General features: G+C 38.0%; 1 protein-coding gene across 1 annotated transcript in view; it reads right to left on the reverse strand.

The window, feature by feature from the left end:
• The window catches only part of LOC108532548 (O-acetyl-ADP-ribose deacetylase MACROD2-like), a 99407-nt gene that overhangs the window by 71931 nt on the left and 2668 nt on the right, over positions 1 to 24808 (reverse strand). The window contains exon 2 of the mRNA XM_017876674.1: positions 18303 to 18422. Coding sequence (XP_017732163.1) covers positions 18303 to 18422 — 120 coding nt within the window. The remainder of the gene's footprint in view (positions 1 to 18302; positions 18423 to 24808) is intronic.

Raw genomic sequence — 24808 nt, forward strand, 5'->3', positions numbered from 1 at the left:
AATAGCAAAATAGGAAGATCGAAGGTTTTGTTCCCCACAGAGAAACATCAAAAAACAAAGAGAAACTGCCTGAACAAACTTTGTTGAAGCACTGGAAAACAGTCAAAGAGCAGGAAAGTTTTATAGCATTTATATCTGCTCATATCTCATCCCCTTGCTAGCACAGCAGTGGCCTTGCTTTTCAAACAGCAGCAGCCTGGTCTCCAGTTTCCTCCCACAAACCAGAGGGGGTAGAAGAGTCCTTATAGAAAATTATTGCACAAGTCTGTTCTAACCTTTCTGGGGGATACTTGAAGGCCTGAGTTGAGACTTTCATTTCTATTTAGCTTAACACAAAACTCAGGTGAAAAAGAGCAGCAGCCGCTGCTCATAAAAGTTCCAAGGCCACTACAGACTCACAGACCCCTGGGACAATACAATAGACTATGTGAGACCCTAAAGAGAAGATAAGGTGAGGCTCTTTGGGAAATAAGAATATTCAAAAACAGTTGTGTATACAGTTTGGGAATTTAGAAAGTCATGTACATGACTAAGCAAGATTCATGCTCAGAAAATACCTAAGGCGGCCTTAAGCTTGCATCTCAAGATGATTCCTATGTTTAAAAGAAGCCTACTTAAGAGATGAATGAGTAACCCAGCCCATAGCTAACTGCAAAAATTGGGAGAACTCCTGAGGAACTCTCTGTAACAAGGTGAACATACGCTAAAGGAACAGACTTCAATAATCACACACAGCAAGGACTAGTCTTTGCAAAAATAGTTTGGAAAGTCTCAGGTCAAATGGACTACTACAGCCTTCAACAAGTACTCAATCAATCAATCAATAAAACAAAAAACAACAAACCCAGAAGAAGGGAGAAATCTTATTTCCAGAGTTACCACATAATAGTCAAATGTCTGATTTTCAACAGAAGAGAAAACAATGGCCCATTCAAAGGAACAAACAAGATGACAAACAAGCCCATCTGGACTTTTTTTTTTTTTTTTTGAGATGGAGTTTCACTCTTGTTGCCCGGGCTGGAGTGCAAGGGCGCAATCTCCGCTCACTGAAGCCTCCGCCTCCCAGGTTCAAGTGATTCTCCTGCCTCAGCCTCTCGAGTAGCTGGGATTACAGGCATGTGCCACCACGACTGGCTAATTTTGTATTTTTAGTAGGGACTGGGTTTCTCCATGTTGGTCAGGCTGGTCTTGAACTCCCAACCTCAAGTGATCCGCATGCCTTGGCCTCCCAAAGTGCTGGATTACAGGTGTGAGCCACCGCACCCAGCTGACAATGGATTTTCTATAATCACAAACTGCAACCAACCTCCCAGGTTGCAAGTCACATAACCTGAGCATATGCAGATGAATCCAGCATGCCTAACTGGTATACCCAGGAACCAAATTTACCTCTAGTTTAACCTCCAAACTGCCCTTGGTCATTCCTGGGCATGGCCCAAGCTAATTTTGAAAGAAATGTAGTTTAAATGATAATAGCCGCCCCAAAAATCTAAACCACTTGTAAAACTAATAAAAGGCCATCCACCAGATTAGGAGGATGACAGAGGCATGAATTCTGCTAAGATATAGGTGTAGTTAAACAATTAGCAGCCACTATTCCGGAGGATACAAGATCTGCAACTTCCCCAATTACTCCTATAAATAAATCACTATTGTAGAATCTAAGATTGGCCTTTTTGGATTGCAAATGTCTTTTTAGACTGTTGCATTTCTGACAAGATGGCTCCACCCAGATCCAAGACTCATGATTCAATGGTCCTGCGGCAGACTCAGGCCATGATGACCATTTTCCACACCCCTATACTTCACCACAGACCAATCAGCAGCCCCCATTCCCTAGCTCCCTGCCCACCAAACTAGTTTCAAAAAAACACTACCCAGCTGGGCGCGGTGGCTCACACCTGTAATCCCAGGACTTTGGGAGGCTGAGGTGGGCAGCTCACAAGGTCAGGAGATTGAGACCATCTTGGCTAACACAATGAAACCCCATCTCTACTAAGAAAAACACAATAAATTGGCCAGACGTGGTGGCACGTGCCTGATCCCAGCTCCTAAGAAGGCTGAGGTAGGAGAATCACTTGAACCCAGGAGGCAGAGGTTGCAGTGAGCCAAGATTGTGCCACTGCACTCCAGCCTAGGCGACAGAGCGAGACTCTGTCTCAAAACAAACAAACAAATACACACTACCCTCCAAATTTATGGAGAGGCTAATCTGAGTAATAATAAAACTCCAGTGTCCTATTTAGCCAGCTCTATGTGTATTACACTCTGTCTCTATTGCAATTCCCTTGTCTTGATAAACAGGCTCTATCTGGGCAGCAGGCAACAGGAACCCACTGGTCAGCTACAGAACCTCAGTACCTGAACCCAGGGTGCAGAGCAAATTAAGAAGCAAGGTGTGCCCTGTTTTGCTGCAGAGTTAATTTAAGGGCCAAGGACCCAGCACTACCTCCTGAACAGCCCAATGAGATCATGCCTCATTGTATTTTCCTGTCTCCTCTCATAGTTACTCTCTGCCTGTAAAACCTGTCCCCAGATCCCAGCTCAAGAAGACAGATTCGAGCACTGCCTCCTGTCTCCTTGCCGGTCAACCCTGCAATAAAGCTTTTTCCTTTATCAAAGGCTGGTGCCATAATATTTGCTTCTATGCACAATGGGCAGCAAGCTCACTGCTCTACAACAATTCTGGTGACCCAGATGAGACGAGTAACATTAACAGAAAGACTTTAAAACAATCATCTTTAAAAGAAAATTAGGAAAACAATGTATAAACTGAATGAGACCAACTAAGAGAAAAGAACCAACCAGAAACTCTGGAGCTAAAAAGAATAATCAAAACAAAAAATGTATGGGAGGGTTCAAGAGCAGAATTTAGCTGAAAGAAGAAACAGGAGATACAAATTAATAACGGAAGGAAAACTAGAAAATATGTGGAAATTAGGCAACATAACTCCTGGAAAATGAGGAAAGGAATCAGAAAATTCATTGAGACAGAGACAACATATCAAAACTTAGCACATGCAGTGAAAACAGTGCTAAGAGAAAATTTAGAGCTATAAAATGCATACATTAAATAAGATCTCATTTCAACAGCGTAACTTTACACCTAAGGAACTTAAGAACAAACTAAACCCAAAGCTACCAGAAAGAAGGAAATACTAAAAATAAGAGTGGTGATAAATAAAACAGAAAAAAAAATGAGAAAATCAACAAAACAAAATTTTAGTTATTTAAAAAGATCAACAATATTGACAAACCTTTAGCTATATTGATTTAGAAAATAAGAAAGAGTACTCAAATTACTATGATCAGATATAAAAGTGAGGACATTACTATTGATTCTACAGAAATAATTATAAGAGAATACAGTGAAAAATTATATGATTATATGCCAAAAAATTGGATCACCTAAATAAAATGAATATATTCACAGAAGCACACAATCTACCCAAACTGACAAAGAAACAGAAAACTTGAATAGACCTATAATTAGTAAGGAGATTGAATAACCAAAAGCTTCCAACAGCAACAAAAAAGGCCAGGACCGCATGGCTTGACTGATGAATTCTACTGCAACATCTAAGGAAGAATTAACACCAATCCTCTCAAACTCTTCCAGAAATTTAAAGAAAAGATGATACTTCCTAATTCATCATGTATAGCCAACATTACCCTGATAACAAAGGCAGAAAAAGATACAAGAAAACCAGACCAATATCCTTTATGAATAACAATGAAAACAATCCTCAAAACTAGCAAACTGAATTCAGCAGCATCTTAAAAGGAATATACAACGTGACCAAGTGTGATTTACTTCCAGAATGCAACGGTTCAATATAATCAACGTAATACACCAACATGAAGAATGAAGGATGTAAACCACAGGATTATATAAATTGATATAGAAAATGCATTTTACAAAATTCAACAACCTCCCATGATAAAAACCCTCAATAACCTAGGAATAACTTGAACATAATGGAGACATATAAAAAATCCACAGGTAACACAATACTCAATACTCAACGGTGAAAGACTGAAAGCATTTTCCTTAAGATCAGAAACAACAGATGTCCACTTTCACTAGCCAACATAATCTTGGAAGTTTTAGCCAGAGTAATCAGGCAAGAAAAAGAAATAAAAGGCACTCAAACTAGAAAGGAAGAAATAAAACTATCTCTGTTCACAGGTGACGTGATTGCAAACTAGAAAGGAAGAGATAAAACTATCTCTGTTCACAGGTGACGTGATCGCAAATGCAGAAAACCTGAAAAATTGTTAGCTTGAATACATCAAAACTGCAGGATACAAAATCAATACATGAAAATCAGTTTCATTTCTATACACTTGCAATGAACATTGATAAGAAAATAATTCAATTTACAATAGCATCACAAAGAATAAAATAATTAGTAATACACTTAACCAAGGATGTGAAAGATTATTCACTGAAAACTACAAAACAGTGCTAAAAGAAGTTAAAGAAAGACATCCCATGTTCATGGATTGGAAGTCTAAATATTGTGAAGATGACAACACTACCCAAAATGATCTATAGATTCAATGCAGTCGGCATCCCAACAGTATTTTTTGTGGGGGGAAAAAAATCCTAAAATTAATTTGGTATCGCAAGGGACACCAAACAGCTACGCAATCTTGAAAAAGAAAAAGTTGGAAGACTCACACTTCCTGATTTCAAAACTTACTACAAAGCTACATTAATCAAAATAATGTGGTTCTAGATTAGAAGAGATTTACAAATCAATAGAATATGTTTTTTAAATTGATTTTCAACATGCATGCCAAGACCATTTAATGGCCTTGAAAAGAACAGTCTTTTCAACAGCTAATACTGGAAAACTGGGTATCAACATGCAAAAAGGATCTTTATACCATATACAAAACTTAATAAAAAATGGATCAAAGACCAAGGAAAAGCTAAATCAATTGAGACCCTTAGACGAAAACAAGAGAAAATTTATGAAACATTGGATTTAACAATGTCTTCTAGAATATACTCCAAAAACGGTCAACCAGAGAAAAAACAGATAAACTGGACTTCATCAAAATTAAAAGCTTTTCAATCAAAGGACACTATTAACAGAGTGAAAAGACAATCCACAAAGTGTGAGAAAATATTTGCAAATAATAGATCTGATAAGGAATTAATATCCAGAATATACAAAGGAATTCCTACAACAAGGAAATCCAACCCAACAATGGACAAAGAATTTTAATAGATACTTCTCCAAAGAAATACACAGGGCCAATAAGCATCTGTAAAGATGCTCATCGAAAGCACAAACAACCACAAACAAAAACAGAAAATAAATACTGGCCAAGAACATGGAGAAACTGGAACCCCTGTGCACTGTCGGTGGGAATAGCACTGGTGGTTGGAATATAAAATAGTATAGCCACTACAGAAAACAGTTTTGTGTCTCCTCAAAAAGTTAAGTAGAATTACCATATGATCTAGCAATTCCACTCTTAGTTAATACCCAAAAGAATTGAAAACAGCGACGTATGAAGAGATACTTCTACACCAATACTCATAGCAGCATTTTCACAGTTGCTAAAGGTGGAAACAACCCAAATGTCCAAGAGTTAAATGGATAAACAGAATGTGCTATATACACACAATGTAATCTTATTCAGCCTTAAAACTAGTAAAATTCTTATACATACTACAACATGGAGGAATCTAGAAAGCATTATGCTAAGTGAAATAAGCCAGACACAAAAGATAAACATGTTATGATTCCACTTACATGATTGTACCTACAACTGGCAAATTTATAGAGACAGTCAAGAATAATAGGGGACATATAAGAAGGAAAACTGTGTAGATATTGTTTAATGGGTACAAAGTTTACAAAGCTTCTTTCGTTTCTTTTTAAGAGAAGAGGTCTACTCTGTTGCCCAGGCTGGAGTGCAGTAGTGCAAATTATAGCTCATTACAGCCTCAAACTCCTGGGTTCAAGCAATCCTCCTACTTCAGCCACCTGAGTAGCTGGGACAACAAGGGCACACCACCAATTTTTTTTTGAATGTTCATTTTAGAGACGAAGTCTCACTATGTTGCTGAGGCTGGTCTCAAGCTTCTAGCCTCAAGCTATCCTCCTGCTTCAGCCTCCTGAGTAGCTGGGATTACAGGAGCAAGCCACTGCACCCAGCTCAAAGTTTCTATCTGGGAAGATGAAAAAATTGTGAAAGTGGATACTGGTGATTGTTGCACAGCACTGTAAATGTACTCAATGTCACTAAACTGAACATTTAAAATAGTAAAATGGCAAATTTTATGTGTATTTTACCACAATTAAAAGCTTACATTTACAAGAGTAGATTGGGAGACGAGAGAACTCAAGAAAAGGGGCTGGGCACAGTAGATTACACTTGTAATACCAGCACTTTGAATGGCCAATTGCTTGAGCCCAGGAGTTCGAGACTAGCCTGTGCAACATGGTAAAACCCCACATCTACAAAAAAAAAAAAAATTAGCTAGGCACGGTGGTGTGCACCTGTAGTGCCAACTACTCAGGAGGCTGAGGTAGGAGAATCGATGGTGCCCAGGAGGTCAAGGCTGCAGTGAGCCATGATTGCACCATTGTACTCCAGCCTGGGCAACAGTGAGACCCTATCTAAAAAAACAAAAAAAAAAACAAAAATAAAAAAACAAAGAAAACAACAAAAAAAGAAAAACAGAAAGAAAAGCAAGTAAAGATTAACCAAGAAAGAATAGATGTATTGGGTCATAAACAGAGAAAATTAAATGAGGAACTGGTATGATAAGTGAACATGGAAAAGCTATGAAAGAAGAATGGATATAACTGCAGGAGGAAAAAATGGCAAATGAGTTAACTCTGGAGAAGCAAAAAGGCTGTTAGGGGGTGGAAACTGCATACCCTCTAAATTGTTGTATGAACTGTTGCCAATTTATTCTCATCATATTAAAGTTTACGTAGCTCTCGTGCTCAAAAATCTTCATAAGTTTTCATTGCCCTGGCATGATACTTTGTTATTTATTTCATCAGCAATCCTCAACCTGATTCTAAATCAAAGGCTTAGATAAATAAATAAATTCTTGTTTTAAATACTTTGATGAAAATTCAGTAACTAGGTATTTCGGAAAAGATAAAAACATTATGAAATACAATTTATCTGTCAACTTTAATGAATACATCTGAAAGAAGACATTAATATGCAAAAATTATTGGGGGTGAGGGGCAGGGGGGAGCAAGAAAGGAAAAGTTGTCTCTGGCTACCACCAGTCTATAACCCATGTCAAAGTATCTGCTTACAATGACCAAAATATTTACTAACATAATTCATTTAATATGTTAAAACAAAAACTAGAAGAATATGTGATGAAGTTACAGACCTAGGAAATATAAAGGAAGAATTTTCCATCTTGTGGTGTCAACACAAAGCCATGTTCATATACATCCAAAAATAAAAGATTTGGGGGGTTTGTTTCTACATTATTTTAAAACAAGCTTCTTTGGGAGCCCAAGGCAGGTGGATCACCTGAGGTCAGGAGTTCGAGACCAGCCTGGCACTAAAAATACAAAAAATTAGCTGGGCGTGATGGCGGGTGCTTGTAACCCCAGTGACTCAGGAGGTTAAGGCAGGAGAATCGCTTGAACCCAGGAGGCGGAGGTTGCAGTGAGACAAGGTCAAGTGCCATTGCACTGCAGCCTGGGCAACAAGAGCGAAATTCTGTCTCAAAAAAAAAAAAAAAGCTTAATATAAGGACAATTTACATAATACTTAGTGGTACACACTGCAATACACAATGAAATTGATGTGTTGTCAAAATAATCTTAGAAAGTACAGTTGACCCTTGTACAATGCAGGTTTGAACTGCACAGGTCCACTTACGCATTTTTTCAATAAATATATTGGAACATTTTTTAGAGACTTGCAACAATTTGAAAAAAAACACTGGCAAACCACATAGTCTAGAAATACAAAAATTAAGAAAAAATATGTCATGAACGCTTAAAATACATGTAGACACTAGTCTATTTCATCATTTACTACCATAAAATATACCCAAATCTATTACAAAAATGAAAATTTATCAAAACTTATGCACACACTTACAGATCATACATGGCACCATTCACAGTCAAGAGAAAGGTAAACAAAGGTAAAGAGGCAGTACTAAGTCACAACTGCACAAAATTAACCACAGTACATACTGTACTACTGTAATATTTCTTAGCCACCTCCTATTGTTATTGTGGTGAGCTCAAGTATTTCGAGTATCCACTGAAAATGCTGTGTAAGGCTGAACACCTCTGCGTGAACAGTCTGTCTCTCCAATAAATAGCATATCACAGTAAAAAAGTGGATCTCTTGCAGTTGTCTCATATTTTTCATCATGTTTAGTGCGATACCATAAATCTGAATAACATCACGGACCCACACAAAGTGCCATTAGTGATGCTGGAAGTACTCCCAAGAAGCAGAGAAAAGTCCTGACGTTCAAAGAAAAAGCTGAAGTGCCTGACATTGAGGTCTGCAACAGCAATCCCTCACCATTTAAGATACATGAATCCAGCCTAAAAGTCATTATTTAAAAAAGGAAAGAAAATTTGCATCACTACAGCTATGCCCGCAGGCCTGAAAACCTTGCACTTTTTGCGAAATCTTTTAATCTCATACTGATAATCTCATACTGAAAATGCAGCTTTTATGTGAGTGCAGGATTGCTAGAAGAATGAGCATACCCACAGACTCTAATAGGATCTGAGAAAAAGCAAAGTCATTATATGACAACCAAAAGCATTAAGGAAGATGAGGATCTAAAGCTGAAGAATTTTAATGCCAGCAAAGGATGGTTTGGTATGTGTTAGAAAGAAGTCCGTCTTAAAACATGTCACAGCCTGAGTGCAGTGGCTCACACCTGTAATCCCAGCACTCTGGGAGGCAGAGGAGGGTGGATCACTTGAGGCCAGGAGTTCCAGACCAGCCCAGCCAACATGGCGAAACCCCATCTCTACTAAAAATATAAAAATTAGCTGGGCAGGGGTACATGCCTATAACCCCAGCTAACTGGGCAGCTGAGGTATAAGAATCACTTGAACCTGGGAGGCAAAGGTTGCAGTGAGCTAAGATCATGCCACTGTACCCCAGCCTGGGCGACAGAGCAAGACTCTGTCTTTAAAAAAAAAAAAAAAAAAAAAAAAAAAAAAAAGTCACAATAATAGGAGAAACAGCTACTGCTGACCAAGAGGCAGAAGGCAAATTCCCAGATGCCATTAAGAAAATCACTGAGGAGAAAGAATATCTACTTGTACAGGCTTTTTAACGCAGACGAAAGTGCTCTATTCTGAGGGGAGGAAATGTCCCAAAAGATATTCACTAGTAAGGAAGAGATGCAAGCACCAGGATTTAAAACAGGAAGGAACAGGCTGTTTTATGCAAATACAGTCAGGTTTATGATCAAAGTTGCCCTTATTTATAAGGCTGCTAACCTCCAAGCCCTGAAGGAAAAGGATAAACACCAGCTGCCAGTCTTTGGATTGCACAAGAAAGGCCTAGAAAATGAGACGCTTTGTTCCTGATCAGGAAGCACCTTGCCAGTAAGGAACTGCCTTTTAAAGTTATTCTGAGGTTGTACCATGCCCCTGGCCACCCAGAACCCCATGAGTTCAACACCACAGGTATCAAAGTGGTCTACTTGCCCCCAAACACGGTGTCCACAATTCAGCTTCTATATCAGGAGGTCATAAGGACCTTTAAGCATCACTACACACAGTATTCTTTGGAAGAGGCTGTGAATGCCGTGAAAGAGAACCCTGACAGAGAGAACATCAAAGTTTGGAAGAATTACACCACTGAAAATTCCACTGCTGTTATAGAAAAAGCCATGAAAACTGTTAAGCCCAAAACAGTATTCGTGCTGGAGAAAACTTTGTCCAGATGTTGAGCATGGCTTCACAGAATGTATGACACAGTCAATCAAGGAAATCACGAAAGAGATTGTGAAAATGGCAAAAAGGGCAGGGGGTGAAGGGTTTCAAGATGCAGATCTTGGAGAAATTCAAGAGCTAACAGACACCACACCAGAGGAATTAACAGAAGAAAACTTGATGGAGATGAATGCTACCAAACCAGTGTCAGACAATGAGAAAGAAGACATACCAGATGCAGTTCCAGAAAACAAACTGACACTAGACAATCTGGCAGAAGGGTTCCTATTATTCAAGACTGTTTTTGATTTATGACATAGACCATTCTATGACATAGGCACTGAAACTAAACAGTAGAAAAAAGATTAAAGGATTGGTACCATACATTTTTAGAGAAATGAAAAGCAAAAAAGACAGACAGAAATTACAATGTATTTCTGTGAAGTTGCATCACACATACCTGCCTCCCCCTCTACCTTCCCTCCACCTCTTCTACCTCTGCCACCCCTGAGAGAGCAGGACCAACCAGTCCCCCATCCTCCTAAGCCTATTCAATGTGAAGACAATGAAGATGAAGACTTTTGTGATGACCCACTTCCACTTAATAAACAGTAAGTAGTTTGAAATATAAAGTCTTTCTAAATGAACAATTTTTTTTTAATTTCCAACTTTCATTTAAGTTCAGTGATGCATGTGCAGGACATGCAGGTTTGTCAGACAGATAAATGTGTACTGTAGTGGCTGGCTACACAGATCATCCCATCGCCTAAGTATTGAGCCCAGCATCCACTAGCTATTCTTCCTGATGCTCTCACTCCTCCCACCCTCACCTGACAGGCCCAGTGTGTTATTCCCCACAATGTGTCCACGTGGTCTCATCATTCAGCTCCCACATACAAGTGAGAACATGTGGTATTTGGTTTTCTGTTACTGCGTTAGTGTGTTAAGGATAATGGCTTCTAGATAAGAGCTTCTAGCTCTATCCATGTCCCTGCCAAGGACATGATCTTGTTCCTTTTTATGGCTGCATAGTATTGCATAGTGTATATATACCTCATTTTCTTTATCCAGTCTATCATTGATGGGCATTTAGGTTTTTACGTCTTTGCCATTGTGAGTAGTGCTGTAATGAGCATATGCCTTCTTTTATTATCTTTATAATAGAATGATTTATATTCATTTGGGTATATACACCCAGTAACAGGATTGCTGGGTCAAACAGTATTTTTGCCTCTAGGTCTTTAAGGCATCGTCACACTGTCTTCCACAATGGTTGAACTAATTTGCATCCCCACCAACAGTGTACAAGTGTTCCTTTTTCTCTATAACCTCACCAGCATCTGTTGTTCTTTGACTTTTTAATAATAGCCATTCAGACTGGTGTGAGAAGGTATCTCATTGTGGCTTTGATTTGCATTTCTCTAATGATGAGTAATGCTGAGCTTTTTCTCATGTTTGTTGGCCACATGTATGTCTTCTTTTGAGAAGTGCCTGTTCATGTCCTTTGTCTATTTTTATTGGGTTGTTTGGTTTTTTTCTTATAAATTTAAGTTCCTTATAGATGCTGGATATAAGACCTTTGTCGGATGGATAGATTACAAAAATTTTCTCCCATTCTGTAGGTTGTCTGTTCACTCTGAGAGCTTCTTTTACTGTGCAGAAGCTCTTTAGTGTAATTAAATCCCATTTGTCAATTTTTGCTTTTGTTGCAATTGTTTTTGGCATCTTCATCATGAAATCTTTGCCCATGCCTATATCCTGAATGGTACTGCATATGTTGTCTTCCAGGATTTTTAGTTTGGGGTTTTACATTTAAGTCTTTAATCCATCTTGAGTTAATTTGTATATCTGGTGTAAAGAAGGGGTCCAGTTTCAATTTTCTGCATATGACTAGCAGTTTTCCCAGCACCATTTATTAAATAGAGAATCCTTTCTCCATTGCTTGTTTTTGCCAGGTTTGTCAGAGATCACATGGTTGTAGGTGTGCAGTCTTATTTCTGGGTTTTCTATTCTGTTCCATTGGTCTATGTCTGTTCCTGAATCAGTCCCATGCCATTTTGGTTACTTTGGCCTTGTAGTATAGTTTGAAGTCAGGTAGCATGACGTCTCTAGCTTTGTTCTTTTTGCTTAGGACTGTCTTGGCTATTTGGGCTCTTTTTTGGTTCCATATGAATTTTAAACTAGTTTCTTCTAATTCTGTGAAGAATGTTGATGGTAGTTTAATAGGAATAGTACTGAATCTATACATTGCTTTGGGCAGTATGGCCATTTTCATAATATTGATTCTTCCTATCTTTGAGCATGGAATGTTTCTCCATTTGTGTCCTCTCTGATTTCCTTGAGCAGTGGTTTGTAGGTCTCCTTGAAGAGGTCCTTCGCTTCCCTTGTTAGCCATATTCCTAGGTATTTTATTCGTTTTGTGGCAATTGTGAATGGGAGCTCATTTGTGACTTGCCTCTTGGCTTGCCTATTTTTGGTGTACAGGAATGCTAGAGATTTTTGCACATTCATTTTGCATCCTGAGACTTTGCTGAAGTTGCTTATCAGTTTGCAAAGCTATTGGGTTGACATGATGGGGTTTTCTACGTATAGGATCATGTAATCTACAAACAAAAATAGTTTGACTTTCTCTCTTCCTAGCTGAATACCCTTTACCTCGTTCTCTTGCCTGATTACCCTGGCCAGAACTCCCAATATTATCTTGAATAGGAGTGGTAAGAGAGGGTATCCTTGTCTTGTGTTGGTTTTCAAGGGGAATGCTTCCAGGTTTTGCCCATTCAGTATAGTATTATCATAGATGGCTCTTTAAATGACCAATTTTTAAAAATATTTTATATTTGGGTATAAGATAATTTTATAATTTTCACCTAGTTCATCCTCATTATTATTTTATTTTTCCCCACTGCTGTTCTGTATAAACATTAAAAGTAATTACTCAAAGACAATCTAAACTTATAGCTATAGCTGCCTTCCCTGATACTAACCAGTCACAGAAAATTAGCATAAGCCTGGCAGAGTCTCTGCCAACACTACTCCATCCAAAAAGTGTAACAATAACATTGCTTCTCTAGGTGGTATTCCAGCGGAGTCTCAACATGGTAGTAGCAAAGGAGATGAACGGAAGGTATAACAATTAAACCCAAGAACTGGAACTCTTGTCTCAACAAAGAAGTAATGCCATCTTTCTATCATATCTATCCATCCACCCATTTATATATCTACCTTTGTCTTTCCACCATATCCTGGGCCTACTGTTTAGTAATTCTATGTATTTTATATGGGAGCTATAAATACATGTACGTGCATGCGCAAACACACACGTTTATGCCTCCTTTGTAGACTGTTAACCACTGGGACATTCTCATTTAATATACAAGTTGAAAGGGAGGAAGAGACAGAGAAGAGGGGAGAAGGAAGGGGCAAATTTAAAATGATAGTCAAAAATTTTAAAAAAAGAACTCTTTGGTTACCTGTGGAGGATTTTAGGGAATGAACTCAATCTGAAAATCAGTAAATAAGGGAAATATGGCATTTATTCTGCTCTCCTATATAAACTGTACTGCATAATAAAAGACTTAATAACAAAGTTCCTCTTTATAGAAGTCCAACTAATAAATAGGGAATGATAAAATTCAAATAACACTATTTTGCAATCCCTAACAAAGTAATGGATCTAAGCAATAATCACGAATGGCTGCTAAAACCATTAGGTAAAAGATTGTCAGAGAACTTTACACCAGACAGTTTGGTGACAATATTCAGCTGACAATACATGAACCCAGGGATCAATCTTATCACTACTGAGAGAGACAATGATGCATTATGTGCCTCGTAATACGATGCAAAAAGATGCACAATAAAGTATTCTTTCAAAAAAATTTAAACCCAACTCTGAACAAACCTCTGGATTTAACTACCAACTCGTAAGAAATAAAGGGAATAGAGGAACATGTTCAATGATACCAGAGAGATACAGTAATCCAAATTCAAAATATAGAAAATTCTGCAGGACAGCCTAGTGTATTCAATAAATAAATTATAAGGGAAGAAGGACAAAAGGACAGAGACAGGTAACTATAGATTAAAAGTTACTTAAGGAACATATCAATCAAATGCAATATATGGACCCTGATTAGATCTTGATTCAAGCAAATCAATTGTAAAAAAAAAAAAAAACCTTTATGAGACAATGGGAAAACATGAATACTAAATGGATATTCAATTATATTAAAATTAAATTTTAAGTTAAAATTTAAATTTGAGAGGTAATAATAGTATTTTAGTAAAAAAACAAAAATATGCTCCCATCTTTTAGAGATACATACATATGCATACATACAGATATTCATTTATAGATAAAATTGATATGACATATGTGATTTCATTCAAAATAGCCTGGGGGGAAGGTATAGGGAGCACTGGTATAGATGAAATAAAACTGGCCATGTAATAACTGTGAAACTGGGTAATGGAGGCATTGCTACAGCCAGGCATTGCTTAACAATGGGAATACGTTCTGAGAAAAGCATTAGGTGCTTTCATTGCTGTGCAAACATAATAAAGTGTACTTACAAAAATCTAGATGGTATACAGTCTACTACACACCTAGATTATATGGTACAGCCAACTGCTCCTAGGCTAAAACCCATACAGCATGTTACTGTACAGAATACTGTAGGCAACTATAACACAATGGTAAGTCATTGTGTATTTAAACCTATGTAAACACAGAAAAGGCATAGTAAAAATACAGTATTATAATCTTATGGGACCACCATCATATATGCAGTCTGTCAATGACCAAAACATCATTTTGTGGCACATGACTGTATTCTAGTTTTACATATATTTATAAGTGCTCATTAAAAGTCTGGAAAAAGAGGCAGGTGCAGTGGCTCACGGCTGTAATCCCAGCAATTTAGGAGGCCAATGTGGGCAGATCACTTGAGATCAGGAGTTCAAGACCAGCCTGGCCAACACAGTAAAAGCCCATCTTCACAAAACTACAAAATTAGTCAGGCGTGGTGGTGCGCACCTATAATCCCAGCTACTCAGGAGCTTAGCAGGAGAATCGCTTGAAGCCAGGAAGTGGAGGCTGCAGTGAGCCCACATCGCAGCACTGCACTCCAGCCCAGACGACGAGTGAGACTCAGTCTCAAAAAAAAAGTTTTGAGAAAGAATTGTCTCTGGTAGGCTATTAACTCCTGAGGCAATATTTAACTTACTGATTGAGCCCCACCAACCCAGAAGGCACCACGGCAGGTGCTAGAGACATAGTACAATAGCAGAGGCAAGACTTTTAAAATCCCTGCAATATAGCAACTGACCTAATTGGTAATACAGAGGAAGAAGTAATTAGAAATATGTAAGTCTAGGGATTAGCTAACAACAGTTTAACAAATACAAACATAAACAGCAAGCGAATTATGTATTTAATGGGTTTTTCTGGGTGGGGTTTTTGTTTCTGGGTTTTTTTGTTTTTTTATTTCTTGGTAATCATCTCCCATTCTTTCCTCTTCTAATTCATGGCTTTCCAATATTACCAAAGAGGCAAGTCAAAGTAAAAATACTATCTACTTGCTTCCACCTTTCCATACAAACACTGATTTTGTGTTCCTTGGCAATATTTTGTTTCCTTTTGTTTTAAGAAGGCTTAAAATCTACATTGTTACAAATACATTTGGCCACTCCCCTCTTTTTTATTTAACTTTCTACTATGCTATAACAACAAGAAGCATTTGGTTAAAGTAAAATAAATCTGAACAAAGCAAGAAAAAAATTAAAAGCAATAGCTCAAGAACTATTCAAGTACTCAGGAATATTCAGGCAAAAATGGCCCTCTATGAAAACGTAAGTAATGATAAGCTACTAAATTAAAAACTGATATACTGTCCTAGCCCAATAAATATTGTTCATTTCCTACAATTAGAAACTAAGTGACAAGGATTTATAGACTTTTTTTAAAACTTAGTTTAAAATCCCGTATTTAATATAAATATCAATACCTATATACATATGTGTATAAGCAATGACTTAAACTTTTCAAGTATAACCAAGTATAGTTGTCCTTTATTATTTTTTGTAAATTTATATTTTTAAAGAATCTTTTAAACTGCTGAAACACTAAAACTCTCTTGACTAATATTTTCTAATACCTGAGCACTGAATAGGTAACACAAGGAAAAGTCATATTAAAAATGTGTATTGTATAGAAATATTTACAAATATTACTTGTAAAATGAGCCATTCCACTTCATGAAAAAGGAAGAGGCCAGTCACCAGTTTCTAGGTTACAACAGCGAGGAGCAAGTAACATTTCAGGAAAAATAGAAATATAATTTTGATCACATCACCTTGTTCCCCACGGAGGACTTTCAAGTTTAAAACAGCATGTAAGGGGGAAAATAAGAAACACACAGAGCAGTTGTAAACCACTTATAAAGCTCATATTGGGAGGCAGGATTAAACATACAGTATCTTGTTAGAGGATAACTATGTTAGGTGTCATTCTATTCAATGTATTATTTTCTGATTTGGGGAACATTTAGTACAGGTTGAGTAGTCCTAATGCAAAAATTCAAAATCCAAAATGCTCCAAAATCTGAAACGTTTTGAGCACCAATATAATGCTCAAAGAAAATGCTCACTGGAACATTTTGGATTTTGGATTAGGAATGCTGAACCAGCAAGTATAATCCAAACAATCCCAAACCCCAGACACTCCTGGTACCATGCATTTTGGATAAGGGATACTCAACCTGTAGCCATTTAAAAAAAGAAGCTGCTGTTGGTGCTGAAATATTCAATACCAGTTGCTTATGAACAAAAAAAAGAAATTACTGAGACCCAAACATGAAGAGGCACATAGCCTTAGGTAAGATAAGGGACCAGAATTCTGTTCCCCTGATTTCTAGCCCTGTATTCTTTTCATTATACAGCGCTTTCTTTTTCTCTTTCACTGATGTCTTAATCAGACCTTTTTTTTTTTTTTTAACCTTTGTACAAGATTTTATTAAAGGTCTTTACAGAGCAACAACCAGACTCTAGAATACAGCTGCCAAGGAGACCCTGTTACACTGTGGGGACTGGCTAGGGCAATGCAGGTGGCTCTGGCTTCCCACCCTTCTGAGATGGGGGTGGTGGGCAGCATTTCATCTTTGGATTCCATGATGCTCACGTGGTCAGGCAGGGGCTTCTCAAGGCAAATCTTACCAGTTTGGAATCAGACCATTCTTAAAACAACTTGCATTTACTGAAGACACTGGGCAGACAGTCAGATGTGCATATCCCAATCAGCTTGTCCAATGACCCCATTAGAACCTGGGGTAGAGCTGCTACCCTGCTTGCCCAAGGTCACACGTTTCCAGGCTATGTAAGGTCTAAAAGAACCCACAGCTTTTCACTCCCAATCCCACATGCTTTGCCTTTCTAGAAAAACAAAGTTGTGTCTAAAACCCAAATCCTCAGGTCAATGTGTTCTCTTCACAGACACCAAGGCCTAATTTTTCCCTTAAGATTTTATCCATAGGAGTTCCACGCTAGTCTTTATTTTCTGGGCCCATAGTATCCTGTGTAGTTCCATCGATCTAAGACCACAACCTGTGAAATTAGCATGTTTCAAGTTCATTTCTTTCATAAAGTCTTTCTCAACTGTTAAGTACCTTAAGAAGCACTGTTTGTCTGAACTTTACATCCAGATCATTAATACCAATGAGTGTTAATTCAAAGATAAGCATATTAAACATCCATTAAATCTATTATGTTGTTTTAGAAACTTTTCACGTACCTTTTAATCCTTAAAACTTCCTTTATATTCTAACATAATCTAGATTCTCACCAAATCATAAAGACTTTGAGGGTAAATTATGTCATACAAATACTTTATATATAGACATAATAACACACCATACAAAATATATTCTCTAAAATAATAAGAAATGTTCTTTGGTTTTCTATTTGGTTTTCTATTTTCCTAATACACTCTCTTTCAACTGTATCCCCAATCCTTAAAATAACATTAGAAAATCCATTGTAAATGAACTTAAAGCAAACTCAAAGGGCCACACCATCAAAGCAGCAAATCTCTAATAGCATTTGCTCCAAGAACTGTTATAGAATAGAAAAACAAAGGACCTATAAAAGAGTACCATATTATAAATGTGGTATATTTCAGAACACAAATTATGTTAATATACTTTCCTAAGCTTAAAAAACACCATAGGCTACTAAAACAATAAAATCATAACCAAACAATAATTTCAAATAGCAAAATAGTAATCTCTTTATTGAATGCCAGTTATTCATTTCTCTCAACAATTGTCCTGCAGGAGTCATAAACAAATGGGAACAATATCAACCTAAAAAATGTTCCAAGAAACTTACCATCATTTTGGCCCTTGCCCTTCATCTCCTCCTTCCATGACAGAATGCTGTTCAGGGGAACATAGTCTCTTAGGTATTCTTTGCGTCTCTCTTCTAAGGTCATCTTCAGTAAACGTTCTTGCAAAATAAAAGCAGAATCTCCATTTGTATTTAATGTTTAAACAAGGGAATTATGTTTATACTTTAAGTATTTACCAAGTTAAGCTAACAAAAGAGTTGATACAGTCCTGAAGAACACCACAATGCAAATCCAGTGACTCCATATTTAAATGTTAAAAATGTTAAAATTCATATTACCAGGGGAGAAAAAAATCAAAGCCTGATGAAGACTCTCTTGTGATAGTCCAAGAAATAAGTAAACTCATTTACACTTTCAATCAACATCTATAGTTTACTATGGGCCAGGTGATACGCTGGATAAGTGATATGGTTTGGATATATATCCCCTGAAATCTTACGTTGAAATGTAATCCCCAATATGGGACGTGGTGCCTAGTGGGAGGTGACTGGGTCATAGGAGCAGATCCCTCATGGCCTGGTGCTAGCCTCAAATAGTGAGTTTTCGTGAGATCTGGTTGTTTAAAAGTGTGTGGCACCTCCCACCAACCCTCTCTTGCTACTGTTCTTGCCATGTGAAGTGCCTGCTCCCACTTCATTTTGCCCCTGTAAAAGTAAAAGCTCCCTGAGGCCTCCCCAGAAGACCTAACAGATGCCAATGCTATCCTTGTATTGCCTGCAGAACCATGAGCCTATTAAATGTCTTTTTTAAATAAATTACTCAGTCTTAGGCATTTCTTTACAGCAACTGCAAAAACAGTCTAACACAGTAAGATACAAAATAGTACCTATATAAATAAAATACTAAGACAGGTATGTACAAATAGTAAGAGCACAAAAAAGGCAACCACCACGATATTTCCTCAATTGCACTCTCTATTTACTTACAGCTTTGTGTAGATGACATAAGAATTGCTTTAAATATATATATCTATCTTGATGACAAAATGAAAATATTTTACAAATTGCATCTTACAGTTAATTACAGTGGATGTCGTTTATAAAGAACTCACTATGGCCAGGTACTTCACGTATAAATCTCATTAAAATGATCTTTCTAATAACTCATAAAATTGATAGTATTATTATACCAATTTTGCAGATAAGGAAATGAAGCACAGCAAAGTAGTTTGCCCAAAGCAAGAGAGCTTTCAGGAGGGAAGCCAAAATTAAAATTCAGACAGACATCTCCATTAGTCAAAGACTACACCCTATGTTATTTATTCCACTGTACTACACTACATTCTCAGGAAAACTCCCCAAAAAAGGTAATATGTATGCTGGTTCATGAAGGACAGGAAAAATTTTGCATGAAGAGGTAAAAAGAACATTTCAGACTAACAAAACAATGTAAACAAAGGAGGTATGAATACTATAACCAAATGAAGCTGCAAGATATGGTATGAGAAGAAGAATGGCCACAGAAGTGAAAAGTAGCCAGAAACAAAAATAAAACAAAACTGTACAGGGACTTGTATGCCATAGTGAGCAGTTTTAACCTTTATCCTATAGACTACTAGCATTGAAAGTTGATTATGCATTTCCCAGACAGTATATAAAACAGCCCACTAGGACACAGGAAAACATGTAAAAAATTCTATTTACATTCGTTTTTAACCTAAACAAGGAAGAAATATTTACCAATATTCAATATATAAACTGACACTGGCTTCCTCACTCTGTATGTCAGCTTTCATGTCTCCCATACCATAACAATGGTCTCCACAACGTAGAGAGAGAGAGAGACAGTTATTTCTCATACTCTCCAATTCTCTTTCAGTGTATTGCAAGGTACTGCAGTTTAGGCAAATGGATTCAGGGATAGTTAGTATCTAGTTTAAACGTAATCTAACATTCACAAAATAACCACTTTAAAAGATTATTGCACAGAAATAAACTGCAGAAGTATTAACGTAAGCACAAGTGAACAGAAAATGGGGAACCAATATTTTTCCCACTCCTGTAACTAGAACTTCAGCCACATTAGGAGACAAAAAAATATATATATATTAATCAGAGGTGATGTATTCACACAAATTGAGTTTAAGGTACCTATAGGACACTGAACAAGTTGAAATCAAGAATCTGGAAATTTAAAGAGTGGTCTAGCCTAGAGATTTTAGAAGTTATAACCTAAAATTCTAGTCCTAAAGGAAAAAGAAGAGGGAACGGAAGGAAGCGTCAAACCTCAAAACACAGTATTTAGGAAGTGGGCACAAATAGGAAAACAATGAAATAAATCTTAGTTGTCACCAGTGGTACAAGTTCCTGGTAATGCAGAAACATTCAGAAAACAGAGTTGGTTTTTTTTTTTTTTTTTTGAGACGGAGTCCAGCTCTGTCACCAGGTGGAGTGCAGTGGCGCGATACTGGCTCACTGCAACCTCCGCCTCCTGGGTTCAAGCGATTCTCCCGCCTCAGTCTCCCGAGTAACTGGGACTACAGGCATGCTAAGGGAAATACCATCAACTGATACAGGAAGGTCAGAAAAACTGAAAATTACTTAGCCACTAAACTGCTTTCATCAATGTGGTTACCAACAGCATGGAATAGAGGAAAAGTGGTTAACAGAGCTGTCTGAGTTATAATCTAAATCGTGCAAATCTGTAGGTTACTTAACCTCTTTATGTTTCAGTTTCCCTTTGAGGTCAGTAGGTAGGTATTATTCCCAACTTATAGATAAGGGAAGTATAAACAACGTCAACTATTACCTAAGATCCCAGAGCTACTTAAGCAGTATAAGTAGGATTCAAACCCAGGCAACCAGGTATTCAAAGCTCTTAATCTCACAATATTCTGCCTCATACAGTTTCCTACCTCATAAGGTTGTTGTGAGAATTAAATGAGATAATCCATATAAGCTACTAAGAATAGTACTGAGCATACAAATGGGGCTTAAATATTAACTATTCTTATATGAATACTATCATGATTGTTACTACTGAATGACTTCAGGAACATTACTTTCATTAGAATATAACAGAAATCCAGAAGACAATGAAGGACTGAACAAAAGAAGGAAAGTGAGAACAGCAACTCCAAGTTCGTGTGAAGCCCTATGAAAGAAAAGTGACTCTAAGGTGGAAGAGATCCGAGCACTGTTACAGGCAAGGGAGAGGAACCTGAAGACACCAAGAAATTAGACATACCCAAGAAACACTACCTGATGGTGCAAGACCTCAAAGAATACAAGATATGGGATAAAGGGAAAAGCAGAAAGGTTAATCTTACACACAAGGAAAAAAAGTCCTTTCTCTAAGATAGAACAAAGCCAAAAGGACATGTAAAGGAACAGACCAATGAGACTATGGAAGAGGATGTTAGGGCTGTTCATATTACATGGCATTTATTTTCTCTGTGATTTTTTTTTTTTTCTGAGACGGAGTCTTGCTCTGTCGCTCAGGCTGTAGTGCAGTGGCACGGTCTCGGCTCACTGCAACCTTCCCCTCTCAGGTTCAAGTGATTCTCCTGCCTCAGCCTCCTGAGTAGCTGGGATTACAGGCGTGTGCCACCACGCCCATCTAATTTTTTGTTTTTTAGTAAAGATGGGGTTTCACCGTGTTCGCCAGGATGGTCTCAATCTCCTGACCTCGTGATCCGCCCGCCTCGGCCTCCCAAAGTGCTAGGATTACAGGCGTGAGCCACTGCGCCCAGCCCTTCTCTGTGAATTAAAAGGCAATGTCATCTCTTTAGTATGGGGGATAGGGTCTTGAAAGAACAGGAAACGTGAAAGGAATGATAAATTTAGAATTACCACATAAAGGCAGAAAAGGGGGATGATCAGCAGTATGCCAAAGAAGTGCTAAAAAGGCCCAGATCACAAATAAAAAATTATTACAATATTACTGGGGCAGGTTAAAAGACATTATGAAGCAACTTACAGTTTTCGTGAATGTCAAAAGGTACATACAGAAATGCAACCTGGCCTTTATTGCTCCAGTTATTTAAAAGTTGAAGTGTGAACACTTAAAAACGAGATCAATTTAAAACAAAACAATGAAATAAGTTGCAATACTCGAAAATGCACATTAGTGGTTCAGAATTAGGACTCAAAATACTAGATCAAAAATGTTTATTTAAATATATGTGGTCTTCAAAACTCCTTAATTACTTGTTTAAACAACAAAACATACTGAAGGCCACAAATATATATGCATTTTGTCATTTCATAAACTTTTCCTTAAAGAATGCTTCACCTTTACAATGAGTCCTTTCTCTGTGAACCAAGCATTTAAGTAGGCGACCTATTTATTAAATGGTATACTGAATTAAAAATGTTTATAGAATGCCTTGACATTTCAATGAGGTAGGTAAGCCTTCCTTTAGCTTTAAAGGACAGCTGCAAAAATACTATACCATCAGCTTCCCAGTGGGCTGAAAGGAAAAAGACCATGCATCCCATCAGCTTCTCTAATACTAACTATGGTACTAGAAATCCTCAGCTCTTCCTTGGGGGTATAATTTTATATTTAAATAATCCAAACATAGACATCCTGAAAAAAGACACTGAGAGATGCATTAAAGTCTTCGTATCACAGTAACGTTTTCCTTTAACATTAAACTTCATGCAAAAATAACTTAGTTTTGGATAATTACTTTGTTAATTGCCTTATTTAATGGTGCACTTGCTTCCTTAGGAAAAAAAATTGGTTATATCTTCTCCATTATTAGAAGAGAAGAAATCAAGACATTAAAAAAGATTCTAAAATGCCTGCTGGTCACAGTCCAACAGTGTAGATGTTAAATGAAGGAAACATTATAACGTTATTACTTGAGGAACATTGTTTTTCTATTATGACAGAAAAATAGTTAAGTACTCACTATAATTTCATCAATGATTCATGTTACTGAAAACAATGTCTGTGTCTTCCACTGTTTTGCCCTCATTATCATCAATAATACAAAGCTAACATTTCAGCATCATCAATAAATATGGGCATAAATGAGTTTTCAGTGCTCACAAGGTAAATCCTTGTTGAAAGCCTGCTGAAACTACAGTAACTACTACTGAAAAAACAAAGCAAAATTATTTTACACTACTTTATCTATCAGGCTGTTATTCTCGACAGCATTTGATTTATAACACCAGAAGTGTTAGCTTTCTATATACCCATAATTATTAAAACTTAATTAAATGATTAAACTATCAACACTTTTAATCATTTTAATTGTGTTGTTCAGTTATATTATGTTAAATCTTCCTGCAGCAAATTTGAAAACAAATTCCCGCCTCATGCCTTTGCTCGTGCATTGTGGAAGCAGATCCTATATAGAGGATTCTTTTTCCATACTAATTCCCTGTCTTACCTCCACTGTTTGGCCTTCATGTTCATAAAGGCCAGGACTTGCAATAAAAATTTACAGGTTTCAACGAACTACTAACAAAGAAATCAACTTTCTACCTAGTCACCCCATACCCTTTTGTAAACATGAGGTATCCAGGAGAAATGTGCACTACCCTCAATAGACCTCACCCTTGCTATACAGGTTTTAGTGTATTTTAGCAATTGGAGTGCAAGAAGTTTTTGCTACATTTCTGTAAATAGCTAAAGAATGAAAAGGAAACAGGTGTGAAAAGGAGGATGAAAAAACGCCAGAGACACTCAACTTAGAATTATCTAACTGTGATGGGGTAAGGGGGAGATCTTGGTGGGAGAGGCTGGATGGTACACTTGTGTTTCTTCAAGAATCAGTGCCACTGTCAATCTAGCTGATTTGGATAAACCTTATATGCACAAAATTCAGAGATGGGTTCATTCAGAGTGACACTAGTCACAAAATCTTACTCTGAGCAACTTCAGCCCATGAATGGTGATGGAATACAGAGAAACACTGTTAGGAGAAAAGCCCATTCAGACTTCTCTTAAGGCACTTATCCTCACGGACAACACTCTCGTTTTAGGGCTCCCCTAGAGTTCCAGGTTTCAAAAGTCACGCTGCGGCAGCGAAGGAAGGAAACCTAGACAAGGGGTAAACACCCGATGGTGGGAACACTTTAACATTTGGGGGTTGGGGGACAAGAACGAGAAGGAAAGAAATAAGGGTGCAGGAAGCGCGGAGGCACAGCGGCAGCTGCAGCCTGAGCACCCGCCGGCGGGCACGTGTCCGCGGGACACCCGGGCCGGCAGTGCCCAAGTCCCAGCTGCGGTGCAGAGGAACTTGTGCCGCGCCCAGGGCTGCCGCCTGGGGGTCCCCGTCGCGAGCGAGGCGAACGCAGCACCGCCTCGGGAGAGGGTGACCGGGTGCCGAGGGCGACAGAGAGGGGCGTGCGCCCACACGTGCGCGAGCTGCAGGTGCCCAGGGGCGGCGCGTGCACGCCGAAGTGCGCGCGCGTGTGCGCGTGTGTACACACGGACACCGGAGGGAGGCGGCACCGGCCGGGAGGGCGCGAGGCGGGAGCTCGGGCGGAGGGCGCCGCGGCATACACAGCCTGACCCCGCCCCACCCCAA

Source organism: Rhinopithecus bieti, unplaced genomic scaffold (genome assembly GCF_001698545.2).
Source record: "Rhinopithecus bieti isolate Rb0 unplaced genomic scaffold, ASM169854v2 scaffold_10620, whole genome shotgun sequence".
Taxonomy (NCBI): Eukaryota; Metazoa; Chordata; class Mammalia; order Primates; family Cercopithecidae; genus Rhinopithecus; species Rhinopithecus bieti.